Genomic DNA, 16,876 nt, shown 5'->3' on the forward strand with positions numbered 1-16,876 from the left:
TTCCCCTGACCTGGTGGGCCAGTCCGAAGCTAAGTATAGGCCTGTTAGTTGTAGAAGTAGCTTAGAAGTAGAATTTGTGCATGAGTAGCGATTACTGTGTATAATAAATGTGCTTTGATTTGAATCTTACTAATCGGTGTATTGAGTTATTGATCATTACTTGGACTTGAACCTCGTGGCGGTATAAAGATACCTGGCGACTCGAGAGCAAAGGTTATAAAACAGAGCCAATTGAACCAACCAAAAGTTAGCAACATATTACTGGCGACATTCTGACGGGACCCGAACTAGAAGTGGCTTAACCACTCCGGGAGAACCCAAAAATTTGAATTAGTGATCCAATTGGGAACAGAAAGCCACAAGTGTTCAAGCAGTTCTGATCAATCCTCATAATTCGGAAGTGTGTTAAATGCATGCGTTACTAACAGGGAGATAAGGTAACACTGATAGATTTTTTGTTGCGACAAAACTGTCGGGAGTTTGTATTTCGGAAATTAGCGAAAGCCGTACCCGTAATTACAGCACCGCCTTAGTTCCCCTGTTCCAAATTTAAAAGAAGCATTCAGATAAGAAAGATGGCAATGCAGCGCCTCATGAACCCAGAAGAATTTGCGGTCGCAGCGACCAGCAGCAGTAGAGTAGGACATTGTCCCGTATGGGAGGAAGAAATCAGGAAGTACCTCAAAAGGGAAAGGATGGCCCCTTTGGAGCGAATCCTGTAGCAATGAGTAAACAGGTCCCGGGAATATAGGACATACTTGATGGGAGAGCCTGAGCGAGATTCACAAGAAGAGCTTAGGGAAAGCTCGCAAGCCAATGGCAATCGTGTCCTGCTTGGCACAATTGCGAGGCACAGATGAGGCCGTTAGGACGCTCCGGAAAGAGATAGAAGGCATACATCGAATGAGTAAGGTCGATGCTAGTAAAGTAGAAAGAGAGAATGTAGAGTTAAGGAGGAAGTTGGCAGCAAAAGACGGAGAGGTGGATGATGCCAAGGGGGCACACCAGTCTTGTCTGGCGCACTTAAGCAGCTTCCAGTCCCAGTATGAAAAGGCCTATCAGGACACGTAACGTGCAGTCCTGGTACGTGTAGAAACCGAGAAGCAGGTAGAAGCATTGCAGAGGCAATGTAGCGACCTAAAGGCAGCGTTAAGAGCACTCCATGCTGTCACCACGGAGCAAAGACAAAGCTCACTAGACCACGCAAAGTGCCGGAAGCAGATTACAGAGCTGCAATCTCTGCTTTCAGTCCAAAAAGGATTCTAGGAAACCTTTGGAGCAAAGTTTGATGAGGAAGACGGCCCTGATTGGGAAGAGTTAAACGAGACAGCGCAGAGATATGTTCAGGGAACATGTGCGCAGGGAAAGCCCCAAAAGAGAAAAGCGCCCCAACCCCCCATAGAGCAGATAGTTCAGGCTCCAATGAACCCAGTCACCACCCACCGCACAGCCATATTGGACGATACGGAATTTTTGTATACCACCCCCTTAACACTGACCCAATTACGGGATGCGTGCGAGAAAATCACACCGTTCCTCCCCACCTCAGACCCCCACCATTTCTTTGCCAGAGTAAAGCAGCAGGCGACCATGTACGGCCTGGTTGAGCGAGAGCATGTAAAGCTCGCAGTTTTGAGTTTGGACCCGTCAGTAGTAGCAGCCCTTCCCGACCCACAGAATGTAGGAGGAGGCACCCTTGCAGAAATGCATAACGCGGTCCTCGACGCGATCGGGTATAACCGGGGTGACCCCGTAGATGGCCTCAACAAATGCAGGCAAAAGAAAACCGAGCACCCCACAGCGTTTGCTGGACGCCTGTGGATCCATTTTACAGCAGTTTTTGGAGACCTAGACCGCGCCAATTTGTCCCCAGACAACATAGCCAAATGGACCCGCACCCTTATTTCACAAGCCACAGAAACAGGACAAAAAGCTTGTGCGAATTATGATCCCTCAGAGGAGGCTCATAACGGGAAATGGGTCATAAAAAGATTGTCCCGCACCTGGCAGCAGTCTGTACAAAACAAACCCGCAGTTAGGAGACCCGAGGAAGAGCAGGCAGACATGCATCCAGTTAAAATGCACCAGAACCCCGCATGGGTAAACAAAGGAAGGAACAGCCCCCACAGAAACCACCGGAATGTTACAATTGCGGACAAGGGGCTGGTTTAGTTCACTGGGCTAAATCGCTGGCTTTTAAAGCAGACCAAGGCAGGCCAGCAGCACGGTTCAATTCCCGTACCAGCCACCCCGAACAGGTGCTGGAATGTGGCGACTAGGGGCTTTTCACAGTAACTTCATTGAAGCCTACTCACGACAATAAGCGATTTTCATTTTTCAATTAGGACATTACGCACGAGAGTGTCAAGCCCCCCTGAAACAGCAACAAAATCAGCCCACAAATGCCCCCCGAACCAGCAAAGACACCAACAGCCCCGGCCCCCCACCCAGGGAACTATACCCAAGGGAACAATGCACCAGAGAGCCTGCTCCACCTTATGTGCCCCAGGGGTCATGTTACAACTGTGGGCAGCCAGGACACTTCGCCCGAGATTGCAGGAGACCCCCACCAGCTAGACTAGTCCCCAGATATGCAAGAGAACATCACCCACAGCAGCTACAAGGTCCCAGCTGCCCCATGCAAACTGTGAGTGCTTACCCACCACTTCTCATGGCAGCGTTACCTCAGCAAGGCCACTTAATTTTTGTTTCGTTCCTCCTTTCTCTCTTCTTCGGTCACACTGCACTCCCTCCATATGCTAGTTACACCCCAGTCCAAATGTGATTTACGATGTCCTGTATTCTGATGGAACCTGCAGCATGTTGTTTAGTGTTGTATGTTTGTTCATTTAATGTACATGTTAAATGTTGTTTGTGAATTTAAAAGTTCCGTGGCCCCACGCCACCACTCTTTTAACACCCACTGGCTGCTAAAGGTACAAGTTTGTCCCAGACAATAGTTCAGAGGAACCAGTCTGTCGGCATACAACAATCATAACTACTCTCCTGATTCGAAGGTAATCACGAGAGGCAACCCCCACGACGACCATCGGCATTGGGGCCTGCCCTGCCTGAGGACCTCCCCCCCCCCCCCCCTCTGGTCAGCTATGCTTGGGTAGAGCACACTGCATTGGTCGCCATCCTACCCGGGGACTCCATCCAACTCTTAAGCGTCGCGGCCCATACGCACCTCATTTCGGCAAGTTTTGTTCAAAACGTTTTGTTTCATTTTCAGGTAACCCTTAGGTTGCCAACCCTCTGCTATTTACATCCTCAAACATTTAGATGGTAAACCGCACAGTCTGCGAGACGGCTTGCACTGGATCATTATTTGTAAGTGTGTCTTGTCCTGAAATTCGGTTTTTGAAGAAAAAAAAATGAGGGAGTCACACATAGCGACTAATTACAAAGGGAGTAATTGGCACTAACGGACAGACAGGCTATCATACGAGATATTAAACCAAGATAGTAACAGACATTATGCTTGATCACACAGAACTCCAGAAGCTCCAGGACCAGAGAAGAGAAGAAAAGAGTGAAAGAAGAAGAACCATGAGGACATCCTCCACGTGGCTCATCGCCCTAATGGACATTTGGTTGCGCGCGAACGTGAACCCCCTGACCTCAACCCCCTCAGCCGTTAATGATTCACTTCCCCACAGTTACCCAGAGCCCAGTCACAAGCGACACCACACCATCTTGGTGTGACAGGTTTATAACCTGGTACTCCCTGTCCTACTTGATAGAATCCCTATTGGTATTGGCGATACTCTGCTGCATTGTGCAGACTATTCGTCTGAGAAAATGGAGAAGGAGAGCCTACCGCGCTCGAACCCCGGTATATAGGATCAGATCCCCTATTTTCGGATATGACCAGACCCCCGACCCCCGCGATCTATAATAAAGAACAGTCGTTTGCGTTTTTGTTGTAAATAAAGAAATGTTCATGAGCAATTGTACAATCCTGAGCTGGACTGCCAAGCCAGAAAATGTGTATAATACTGCTATGATTTTGTTTGTATGGTTGAGGAAGCTAGAGTGATGAAATGTTTAAGTGAGTGTAGTGTATTAAGGATAGAGGTTCCGATTTTCTTGTTTTGTAATGCATGTCCCTGTTTGACACAGCGCCCCTTAAAATTGTCAGTTAAAAAAAATGTTTGCATAGTTATGGTCAGGGTAGAGGCCAAAGAAGCGTGCTCGCCAGGTCGGAATGAAAAACAACGCAGTTATGTGATCCTTCACGCTTTGCGTTAGGATCACAAGGAGGGAGTGTAGCCACCTGAGTTGGCCAAGTCGCGATTTAAAATGGAGAACAGCAAAGGCTGAAGGGAAATTCAGCCAACACAGGCAGAAACCAGCAGGTGCAGGTTTACTGTGTATTAAACTCTGCAAAAGCCCAGACAGCATCGATACCAGCGACCATCAGCATAATAATGTAGCAGCCATCTACATACTAATGAACAATCCCTGGGAACAATCGCAACATTTAGGACAAACAAAGCTAAGCCAGACTCCCCAGCGCCAGCAGGAGCCAACATAAAAGAAGTTAACGGACACGTCAAGACCACCCATCGATCAGGGAAGCGCTCCAGTATTGGAGAAATCGAACCAAGCGATTGGAACGAAGTTCAATCACCTAGAACCAGGTACAGGGTCTGCCCCGAAAGGCGGGAAGCCCCTGGGGACTATAAAAGTTAAGCCCCAAGTTCAAATTGTTCTTCTTGACCGGGTCACCCAGCAACGCAAACCAACCTTGACCGTGACCGGTTCAACTGCCGCCGAGAGATCCAGTAAGTCTTAAGTCAACGCTCACTACGAGATAGGCGCTCCTAGCTACCAATCCGTACCAACTTCGAATCCCGTAGACTTAGAACCCGAACAAAAGGCCATTTGTTCCCCTGACCTGGTGGGCCAGTCCGAAGCTAAGTATAGGCCAGTTAGTTGTAGAAGTAGCTTAGTGGAATTTATGCATGAGTAGCGATTACTGTGTATAATAAATGTGCTTTGATTTGAATCTTACTAATCGGTGTATTGAGTTATTGATCATTACTTGGACTTGAACCTCGTGGCGGTATCATAAAGATACCTGGCGACTCGAGAGCAAAGGTTATAAAACAGAGCCAATTGAACCAACCAAAAGTTAGCAACACACAAAATACCACATACCACACACCCACCCAAATAATTTTAGACAAACATTATTTCTGTCCAGGTAGAAGTAAACAGTCATAACAGGACTAACATTTTATTGTGTCCACAGATTACCTCTGATCAACCCCATTTTCATTGTTTTGCCCCATTGCTGTTGCTGCTCTTTCTAATACCACTACCCAATACTAAAATCCTAAATACAATCTGCATCAAGCACTATCTGCAAATCCCACATACATGAAAGGTAATAGATGAAAGAAGCAGGTGAAAATTGCTACTCATAAACATTATGTTTCATCTCATAAAAGTCATACCCATCTGCATCTACATTATGAAATCAATCTCCGGGATTTGGGCGAGATGTACCCAAATTGACTTGTATTTTTTGATTAGAGCGTTAGCTGCTTGTCCTCCAATCCATCAATTTCCAAATCTGTTTTTTTCACAAATCCTAGCTCTACAGCTTCCTCCAGTCCTATAATCCCAGCTGTCATAATATACACCAGTATATTATGGTGCAGACACACACTCACACACTGATGGACATGCAGTAGGACCAATCAGCATATACAATACCGCAGCCAATCACCAGTGAGAGCACACGCACTATAAAGACAGGGGAACAGGAGAGTTCCCGCTCATTCTAGTAGCAGCCAGCTCAGAGCACAGAGCTCACAGCCTGCAACACAGACATTCACCATGTGCTGAGTGCATCACCTGGTAAGGACTAGGCAAGGGTCAACAGTTAAAGCTGGTATTGCATTTACACAGTTCAAGTATGTTAATATAGTTAACCTTATAATAAAATAGAGTTGCACCACTTCCAGTGTTGGTGACCCGTTTGTGATCCAAAACACCCAACACATCACCAGCCCTCTCCTTCAGGACCCCAATTCTGGCTATCTGTGCATGCGCCCCCCCCCCCCCCCTCACCCGATCCACCATCCATGGCATATTCTTTCAACTGTATTGGTTGTACTCTGTGGAGTTCTTCCCTGAACCGCTTGCCTTGTCCCTTTTCTCCTTCCTTGCAAAGTCAGTATCTTTGACCCATACTCTTGGCCATGTCTCTGAGCACCATTGCCACCCAGCATTTCTGCTTTATGAAAGATCCTGGGTGGTAAACTACACTAAAGGCTCCACATAAATGCAAAATGCAGTCATTGCCGGGCTGTTTCCTCCAAGGAAAAAACTGAGGGTAAACCTCAGAGTGAGGCTGTATTCAGATAGAGAGGAGGATGAAGGTCAGCTTGACCTGTATACACTGGAGTGAGTTACTTTTCCACACCCTCTGCCTTCCATTTTTGGATGGTGAGCAATATCCTGTTGAATGATGCTGAACTTCAATTGAAGTAAATAATCTAATCTTTTCTTTTGCCATAGTTTGAAACCAATCATTGATTTTTGTGAACAAATAGTTTTGCATATTTATGACACGAGAACTTTTTTAGAAATTCAGCTGGCTGCCTGGTACTAAAATTGCAGGCTTGGCAGAGATCTCAGGAATTATTATTAATGTCTATGAGCAAGATTTGAGTTGAGCGAATGTCATTGTCCTTGTTAAAGTTGCCTTGATTTTGTCCTTGAATTACTAGTTGGCCCTGTGATTATATGAACTCAAACTCTGCCTCCTGTAGTCACAATTTGTAATCTGTTGCTTTTATGTGCTTTTTTTTGTCCACAGATGCGGAGATTGACTGTGTCTTTGAAATTGTTCACACAAAATCTGAGTCAGAAGGAAGACCAGAGACAACCTTTCATTTCTGCAGCAGGTAGCTTATTGTTCCTGTTGCTCGATTTCATTGCCAAATGTACTGAATTTTATTTAATTTTTTTTTTAATGGTTTCTCACAATTTGCATAATTTCTGGAAATTTTCAGTACCCCTGAGGGCAAACGGGATTTTGTCAAGGCAGTTCAGTCTATACTACGTGATAAACATCGAAGGCAGCTTCTAAAAACTGAAAGTTTGCCACAGTCCCAGCAATACGTGCCTTTTGGAGGAAAGCGACTATGTGCATTGAAAGGAGGAAGACCAGTTGTGAATCGAGCTGGTAAGACTTCTAGGGGTCAGAGCTGCATCAACACTATTGTTAATACTGCAACATGTTACAAAATGTTCCTGTCTTGTGCCAGTGTGTAATTCCATATTTGTGAAAACACTTTTCAATGCTTCTTTGTTTCTGAACTATGAAACCAGTTTTACAGAAATCAAGATCATTTTGTCCCAGTTTTATCTTTCTCAGTTTTATATTGTGAAGTTCCTTCCCAGATTAAAAAAAAAAAATCTTGTCATCTTGATAAAAACACAAATTGCACAACTTGTCAGCAAAAGTAGATATTTAAACTCAGTGTGGATTGGCTCAGAAACTGCAGCAAATCTACAAGTTCAGGATATGGATGATAAAACTTAATAGTTGGAGTGATTAGAAAAATGAACCCATATGGGAAAAGTCAAATGGCACATAACTGTCCGACTTATCACAAGATTATAAACCTATAAGTAACAATTTTTATCTGTTAGATAATAGGGAGTGTGAGTTTTTAAATGAAATGATACTATTTCAAGAGATCTATTGAACTCTAGAACAACCAAGGGAATACGAAGATTGGGCCGGAAAGTGGAATTAGGTCAGAGATCAGTCATGGTCATGCTGAATGGCAAAGCAGATTTGACTTATTCCCATTCATATTTCTTGCTTTCCTAACTGATTTCTCAAAACCTTTACTCTGTTATCAATACTCCTTAATTTTATTTTTTTCAAAATATTTTTATTTTCCTTTTTCACATTTTCATCCAAATTTACATTCACCAACAAACACCAACGGTAACAAATACAATGTCAATCCCCTGGCCAACAATCCCTTCCTCCCACCAACCCCCAAACAACCCTCAACATTTTAAATACAAATATCAGAGAAAAGGAATCCGGAATCTACCGTCATAGTCACCAACAACATATACCCACCTCATGTTCGATGTCGTCCAACTCCTGAAAGTGCATTATAAACAAAGCCCATGATTTGTAGAACCCTTCCATCCGTCCCCTCAACTTAAACTTCACTTTCTCGAGTGTTAAAAACTCCAACAGATCCCCACCGCCACGCTAGGGCACAGGGAGGAGAAGCTGACCTCCACCCCAACAGCACCCACCTTTGAGTGATCAATGAGGGTGAAGGCTAAAACATCTGCCTCTGCACCCGCTTCAAACCCTGGCCAATCTGATACCCTAAATATGGCTTCCAGCGGATCCGGTTCAAGCCTCATCTGTACCACTTTCGAAATTACCCTGAACACCTCCTTCCAATACCCCTCCAGCTTTGGACAGGACCAAAACATATGAACGTGATTTGTGGGGGCCTCCCCACAATGTTCACAAACATCTTTTACCCCCTCAAAGAGTCGGCTCATCCTCGCCTTTGTGAGATGCGCCCTATACACCACCTTCAGCCATATCAGCCCCAGCCTCACACACAAAGTTGAAGCATTCACCCTCAGGAGCACCTCACATCACAACCCCTCCTCCATGGCCTCTCCCAACTCTTCCTCCCATTTTTCTTAATCCTCTCCAGCAATGCCTTATCTTCTCCCAAAATCGTCCCATAAATCACCGACACCACCCCCTTCTCCATTCCCCCTGTCTTCAGCACCTCCTCCAACAGTGTGGGGGCCGGCGTCACCGGAAAGCTCTGTATCTCCTTCTTAGCGAAATCTCGGACCTGCATATACCTAAACATTTCTCCCTGCCCCAACCCATATTTCGCCCAGCTCCTTCAGTCCTGCAAACCTGCCCCCCAGAAACAAATCTTTTAGCGCCCCGACTCCCTTCTCCTCTCATCTCCAAAACCTTCCATCCTACTTCCCTGACTCAAATCTATGATTCCCCCAGATCGGCATTTCCCTTGACCCCACCCCCAGCCTAAAGTGCAACTACCTCCAGATTTTCAACGTCGCTACCACCACGAACGCCACAAGTATTTCCCCGGGGCCACCAAGAGCGGCGTTGTTGCCAATGCCCTCAGCCCCGACCCCCTACACAGACTCTCCTCCATTCTAACCCACTGTGAGCCCCCACCCTCTTACCCAGCTATTCCGCATTCGCCACCCAGTAATAATATAGTAAATTGGGAGACCCAATCCCCTGACTGCCGTCCTCTCTGCAACAGCACCTTCCTAACCCTAGCCTCCCCCCCCCCCCCCCCCCCGATAAACGAGGTCAGCATCTTTTCAACGTCTGTGAAAAATGTCTTTGGCAGGAAGATCAGCAGGCACTGAAAAGTAAACAAAAATCGTGGCAACACATGAATTTTAATTGCCTGTACCCGACCTACCAGTGACAGAGGAAGACCATAGACTTAACCAAGTCTGCTTTCACCCTCCCCATCAAACCAGTAATGTTATATCTACGGAGCCCCCCGCAATCCCGTGCCATCTGGACCCCCAGATATCTAAAGTGAGTCACCGCCCTACGGAATGGTAGGCCCCCTACCCCTGCCCCACCCCTGGCCGAGACACCACAAAATATTCACTTTTATCTAAATTTAACCCCGAAAAAACCCAAACACCTGAAGCAGCTCCAATATGTCACCCATCAACACACTCGGTTCCGATACATACAACAGCAAGTCGTCCGCATACAAAGAGACCCTATGGTCTAGCCCCCCCGCACTATCCCTCTCCACACCTCCAAACTGCTCATTGCGATGGCCAAAGACTCAAATCGCAAGCACGAACAACAGGGGAGACATAGGACATCCCTGCCTGGTCCCCCAGTGCAGAGCAAAATACCCCAAATTTATGTTATTCATGAGGACACGCCCTGGGCTCCCTATACAGCAATCTTACCCAATCTACAAATCGTGGGCCAATCCCGAACCGCTCCAAAACTGCCATCAAATACTCCCACGCTACTCGGCGTCCAATGCCACAACCTCCTCTGGCTCCCTCCCTCTGGCGGCACCAAAATCAAGTTCAATACCCTCCAGATGTTTGAAAAGAGCTGCCTCCCCTTCACAAACCCCATCTGATCTTCCCCTATCACCTTCAGGAGGCACTCCTCCAACCTATCCGCCAATTCCTTCACCAACACCTTTGCGCCCATATTCAAAAGTGATATGGGCCTATACGGCCCACATTCTGTCAGATCCTTCTCTTTCTTGAGCAATAGGGAGATCGATGCCTGCCCCAAAGTCTGCGACAACACCCCCTTCCCTATCGCCTCCTCAAACATCCCCACCATAGGGGTGCCAGCTTATCTTCAAATTTCTCCACTGGAAACTCATCTGGCCCTGCTACGTTGACGATTGCATCCTCCCAATCGCATCTTTTATCTCCTGCTCCACTATCACCCCTTCCAATATGGCCCCCTCCCCCCAACCTCGGGTATTCCAAACCATCAAGGAATTCCTGCATCACCCGATCCTCCCTCAGTGACTCCGAGATGTACAATCCCTCATAGAATTCCTCAAACACCCTATGAATCTGTTCCGGAGTGACCACCAACTTCCCTGCCCTATCCCGCACCTGAACAATTTTCCTCGCTGCTGCCTCCCTCTGAAGCTGGCCTGCCTCCATATTCGTAAACTGTCCCCCTTGCCCGCCTCAGTTGGCGCACCGCCTTCTTTGTGGACAGCTAGTCAAAGCTCACCTGCAACTCCTTCCTCTTTTCCAACTTCTGCATACCTCCTGTCTACCTCCAACATCTCATCTATTACCATTTGATGCTCCACCCTCTCCTCCTTATCCACCTTTGCCTTAAACGACATCACCTTCCCTCTCACCACCGCCTTTAGAGCATCCCAAACCACCGCCTGCGAAACCTCACCCGTACAATTAAATCCCACGTATTCCTCAATTACTTTTCCAGAACCCTCGGCCCCCCAACAGCCCCACATCTAATCTCCACCCCGGCCTCTGCGCTGCCCCCCTCTCCAACACCATATCCACCCAATGCGGCGCATGATCCGATATCGCAGTTGCCGAATATTCCGACACCTTGACCCAAGCCAACAATGCCTTCCCCACCACAAAAAAGTCAATCCGCGAATAAACCTTATGGATCAAAGACAAAAAAAGAATACTTCCACTCTCCCGGGTGCAGAAATCTCCAAGGGTCCACCCCTCCCATTTCCGCCATTAGTCAAGCAAACACCTTGGCCCCTGCCACGGATGGGATAAGCGAGTGCAGCCGTGACCTGTCCAATCTCGGCTCCTGCATCAAGTTCCAGTCTCCACCCACTATCAATTTGTGTGAATCCAAGTCAGGGATGGCCTCACACAACTTCTTCACAAATCCTACATCATCCCAATTGGGACCACACACGCTTACCAGCACCACCAACTTCACTCCAATGCCCCTGTCACTATCACATACCTGCCTCCCTGGTCTGCAACCACTTTCTCCATCTGGAACCATACTCTTTTGCGAACCAGGACCTCTACCCCTCGAGCCCTGCCATCAATTCGTGAATGAAACACCTGGCTAACCCAGTCCTTCCTAAGTCTCACCTGATCCTTCACCCTCAAGTGAGTCTCCTGCAGCATCGCCGCATCGACCTTCAAACCTTTCAGATGCGCCAGCACCCTTGGCTGGACCTCCCAACCCCTTACGGCCATGTACCTATCCTAACCGGGGGTCTCTCGCCCCCCCTCTCCCTTCTTATTCACCAACATCATAACTCCCTGCCCCGCCCCATCCATTGTTAACATCAAACCCCCTCCCGCTCTCCCAGAATTCCCCCTCCACTTCCTCTTGAAAAAAACTCACCCAGTATTGATCCCCTTCCCCCCTTTTTCACACCTCCAAGGCCCATCGAAACCTGCTCACCAGGTTCAATGAATACTCCTTAATTTTTAACACATCCCTAAGTATTAATCTATTGGTATGCTATATTTTTAATAATCGTTTGTCTATGATCGTACAAAATAAAAAATGGCGTGTGGATGGCTAAATATTGAGAGACGTTTTAGACATGGTTTCCCTAATCGCTTGCCATAATCCAGGAGAAAGGATATAAACATCTGTTTGTAATCTCACCGGCGTTTACAATGAACTTCTGTCAAAGTTACAGTGAGAAATTGGAAAAAGCTGCACAAGTTATAGGTGTGTGTCACTCTCGCATGGCTCACTTTTGCTCCAGTGTACTATCGCCCTTTCTCTTCTGCTCAGTAATTGCAACACATTGTTTTCTATGAAATATATTCAGAAATAATATTGTCATAAATACCTAACACTTGTTAAAATCTGTAGACTAAAAATGGCTGTTGGAGATAAGACTGGGTGAATGCATAAAAGTGATGTCCTTCTGAGTGCTATTGTTATGAAGTTATGAAGCAGTTTATTTTAAATAGGTTAACATTGCTGTTCAAATAACAAACAAAACAATGTTGTACAAACGTGTTAAACAATCATTCAGCAATATTGTTAACAGTAAATTTGTGATTATGCAGACACCTATCATGTTGATATGACTTGCCACTAGATTATTAGCAATTTTTGATTTTGCTCCTGGCAAGGTATTGCAGGTTCTAATTCTGTGTGCTTCCCTAAGTTTCAGTTCCCTGCCGAAGCCTAGGCAAAAAGAGACTATCCAGGAACAGATTCACTATTGACGCAGACGATCTATTTGGACATAGTCAAAGTAATGATTCTTCACAGTCACCAGTGCCCTGTAATGATACTGACCGTTGGGTAGAGGAGCAGTTTGATCTTGGCAAGTATGAAGAGCAGGTAGATGTCAAAGAGACTGATATTCTAAGTGATGATGATGAATATTGCCAGTCAGTGAAAAGTTCAACGCTGTCAAAAGATTTACAAGAACAGCTAAAAGCAATGAGCTTCACAAAAGATGGACTTTGTGAGAATGGGAAATTATCCATGCATAGAACATCAGAAGTATCACCATCAAAAATGGCATTTGCTACAAAGCAAAAAGTTGCAGCAGGAGCTAATGGTGTAGTGGAAAATAATGCAGCAGAAGTAATCTGGATAAAACGTGAAGACTTCATTTCTACTGAAAAAAATGATGAAATCTAAAATGCAGACTTCTTTCTGCAGATATGCCTGCAGATATTCAGTGCTAACTGTTCATAATCTGTTCCATACCATAGGGATGATTGCACTGAATTGGAGGCAGCTGGAACAATTCAGAAGCCATGCTCTGCTATTAAGCTCAATTAAGAATTGTTATAATTGAACATTCAAAAATATGAACAATCTTGCAACTTCATTCTACACTCCTGTAATGTACTGTCCAAAGGGCTTTAATGTATATTTATTATTGTTGCAGCGTAAAAATATAATTTCATTTAAGTTTATTTTTAGGCAATTCACTGAACAAGCAAAACTATTGTATCTGTTACAAACTAACTTTGTACTTTTTACAGCACACACTGAAATCAATTGTACAAACTGGATGCCATCTATAATTGTTTAAAGAATATCATTTTAGTGCAGAATACAGCAAAAAATGGTTACAAACAGTAATCAAAGAACTATCACAGTGATATAAATCAGGTGTTTATATGAACAAAGAAGCTGCAAGCCTTGAATAAATATTTTTTTCAAATTACTTTAGGATTCATTATGCGACCAACATATCTGATGCTACTTATATTATTGCCATATTCATATTTGTACATATTTCCAGGCTTTAATGCGCACATCAGAAGTTGCCTAATATATTTCTTTTGTAAGCTGGAAAAAAATTCTATTTTTATGTTTTTAGGTTCATTGACTTTAAAAATTGTAAATGCTCTTCAAACATAATAAAACACGTGAAATTAGGAATTCTCTTTTTGTGCTTATGTGTATTTACTTAAGTTGGTTTTCAGATGACATAAGTGCTATTACAATCCCAGACCAGACCCCAACAGTGGCTAGGATACTGGACAGAAACCCCAATATTTGAATTTTGTAAGACTGCGAGCAAAGGATACTTCGCTCCAGGAGTGATTTCACAAAGAAATAAAGATGTGGTATATTAAAATAAGCTTTGTTACTAACACAATATTAAAATATCTTTAACATCACACCAGAAAATAGGTTACAATTACCCCTTAAACAATGCCAATTAATATAGTGAATACAGTAACCCTTGTAGTGATCTGCATATCTGTATGTATATCAGGGGTTAATGTTTAGAAGTAACAGTTAAGTAATCACTAGATGGCAGCACTAGAGACGGGTATAAAAGACAGACTCAAGCCGAGTTCTCGCCTCTTCGTGGATGTAGTGAATAGTACCAAACGTAGAGACATCTCAGAGTGCAGGTGTTGTTAATCATAGTTAATATATATTTAATCTTGTTTATTTAATCTCTAGTTTAGTTGTTGAAGAGAGAACAAACTCACAGTTTATTTGTTAACGTTACTCAATAAATAATTTGCTTTAACTAGAAGAGTTCGAGTGATAATGAACATCGAATACAGGATCATCTTGGTAAGCAGCAAATGAGTAACATATATTACACAAGGTAATATAACAACCCTTATCTGCTATCTGTATTCCCACTCAAACAACAGAAAAAAACATCTCCGCTCTCAATCCACTGTTAAATACATTTGGCACTCAGGAATACCTGCTTTACAAAGACGTTATATGAGAAACAGAGATCCTTTGATACTGCGTCAAAGAAAAGATTGGGGGCAAGATTCTCCGCGCCAAAATCGCGATCGGCGTGGGGGCGGAGAATGAGCGTCAAACCCGAGATCGGGTCCGATGCCACTCCCACGATTCTCCGGTCCCCGGTCGGGGCCATTGAAAGAGGCCCCCGCTGTGATTCTCCAAAGTCAACTGGCCCAGTTCCCGACGGCATGGTTCTCTCATGGTCCCACCCGTCGGGAACTCGGTGTGGCGGCTGCAGACTCAGTTCGCGGCCGCCCTGTTGGGTGGTGGGGGGATCCTTCACCGAAGGGGGGCCTCCAGGACGGCCATGCTACCGATCTGGTGTGCGCGCGATCTGGGGGGGTGGGGTCTATGTTTTCAGTGCCGGTCCACAGTGTGGGTCCGCCATGTTGCGCGGGGCGGTCGATGCAGGCCGCCGCCGTACGCAAGCGCGGACCCCCGAACGGGAGTGCAAGGCCCCGTATCAGCAACCGGAGCTGGCAACCTGGAGCTAGCCCCCTCCGTGTAAGTGAATCGCTCCGGACTTTCTTCAGGAAAGTCCGGAGTGATTCGCCCGTGTTGTTCCGCGGGCGTGGGGACATAGCCCTATTACTGGAGAATCCCGCCCCTGAATCCTGCCTGAACCATGGAGAAACACTGGCTGCATTTCTTCAAAAGCTGCTTCAGCTTGTTTCAGCTCACCTAATCACGCCTGAACTACTTAGAAAGAAACTTCTAATCTAGCTACAGACACGATGGCACAGTGGTTGCACTGTTGCCTCACAGCTCTAGGGTCCCGGGTTCAATTCCGACCTCGGGTGACTGTGTGGAGTTTGCACTTTGTCCCCATGTTTGCGTGGGTTTCCTCCGGGTGCTCCGGTTTCCTTTCACAGTCCAAAGATGTGCAGGTTAGGTGGATTGGCCAAATTGCCCCTTCGTGTCCAAAAGGTTAGGTGGGGTTACGGGGATAGGGTGGAAGCATGGGCTTAAGTAGGGTGCTCTTTCCAAGGGCTGGTGCAGATTCGACTGGCCGAGTGGCCTCCTTCTGCACTGTAAATTCTATTAAATGTCTTTTAACTGAACTGAGATGCTTGACATCTCCCATCTCCATCTAAAACTCAACTAACACTGCTTTTCTGCAAAATACCTGATATATTCGCTTCTCCTAGTAATGACATCATCTTGCCAAGCTGAAATCTAATTATCTCCACTGGGAATCCCCTTAATCCAAACAGTCTATAAGCCCAATTTCTTTACGATGCCTTTTTCGCACCTCTGGTTCCAAAAGTTAGTTGTGTTTCAAAATAGGATTTGTCTTTTAAAACATGACTGCAGCAGTCACACACTAACTCAGGCTCTTCACCAAATACGTAGAATATAATAGATCTGAAATACCTACATGCATCTCAATGCTAGAAAGTATTTGTACGGTATTAGTTGTTGACTGGTTGTACGCTATCTCAAAAATACAGTGCTATCTTCTCGCAATTAAGTTACATTTCCCAAAGGGGTAGTTAATTGTGTCGCTAGTTCTCTTATTGCATTTAAAACAGAATTTTCTGCTTCAGCAGAAATCCAGCATAAATTCAACCTGCCTGTTTGACCTACTGCTGACCCCACCAAATTTTCCAGGTTCAGTCTGGCAGAGTCCCAGGAGAATTCTTACCAATATTCTCTCGAAGCTGCGAACACGCACAGCAACCTGAAAGTTACAATGCAAAAAAAACCTGAAGGAGTTGTTCACTTAAAGCAATCACCTACACACTTGGGGGGGGGGGGGGGGGGGGGGGGAGGAAGGTACAGAGAACATTGATCCCCACTTGCGCATGCGGAAAATCGCAAGTGCCAATCTGACCAGATGCCTCGGCAAACATTAACTGTCAATTAAAATGCATTATTGTCCTATTCTTTCGGTTTGAAAATATGTTAAACAGCAAAACTTAATTTAGTGGAGTTGGAAAGAATGCAACTGCTGAATAGACTGCAGGGCCTATATTAACTTGTATTGACTGCATCAGTAATTTGCCATTTTAACTGTTGTTGCAAAATACAAATGCCCTTTGATGCACTTTCATGACTTTCTATGTATAGGCATGATGGATATTTGACAAGGATGAAATC

General features: G+C 45.3%; 1 protein-coding gene across 10 annotated transcripts in view; it reads left to right on the forward strand.

The window, feature by feature from the left end:
- LOC140428034 (rho guanine nucleotide exchange factor TIAM1-like) overlaps positions 1-13,942 on the forward strand; it is a 473,602-nt gene extending 459,660 nt beyond the window's left edge. For all 10 annotated transcript variants that reach the window (XM_072514009.1, XM_072514007.1, XM_072514011.1 and 7 more), the window contains 3 exons: positions 6,836-6,923; positions 7,032-7,204; positions 12,702-13,942. In XM_072514009.1, the coding sequence (XP_072370110.1) occupies positions 6,836-6,923; positions 7,032-7,204; positions 12,702-13,186 (746 nt within the window). In that variant the 3' untranslated portion in view covers positions 13,187-13,942. The remainder of the gene's footprint in view (positions 1-6,835; positions 6,924-7,031; positions 7,205-12,701) is intronic.
- Positions 13,943-16,876: the final 2,934 nt, after the last annotated feature.

Source organism: Scyliorhinus torazame, chromosome 8 (genome assembly GCF_047496885.1).
Source record: "Scyliorhinus torazame isolate Kashiwa2021f chromosome 8, sScyTor2.1, whole genome shotgun sequence".
Lineage (NCBI taxonomy): Eukaryota > Metazoa > Chordata > Chondrichthyes > Carcharhiniformes > Scyliorhinidae > Scyliorhinus > Scyliorhinus torazame.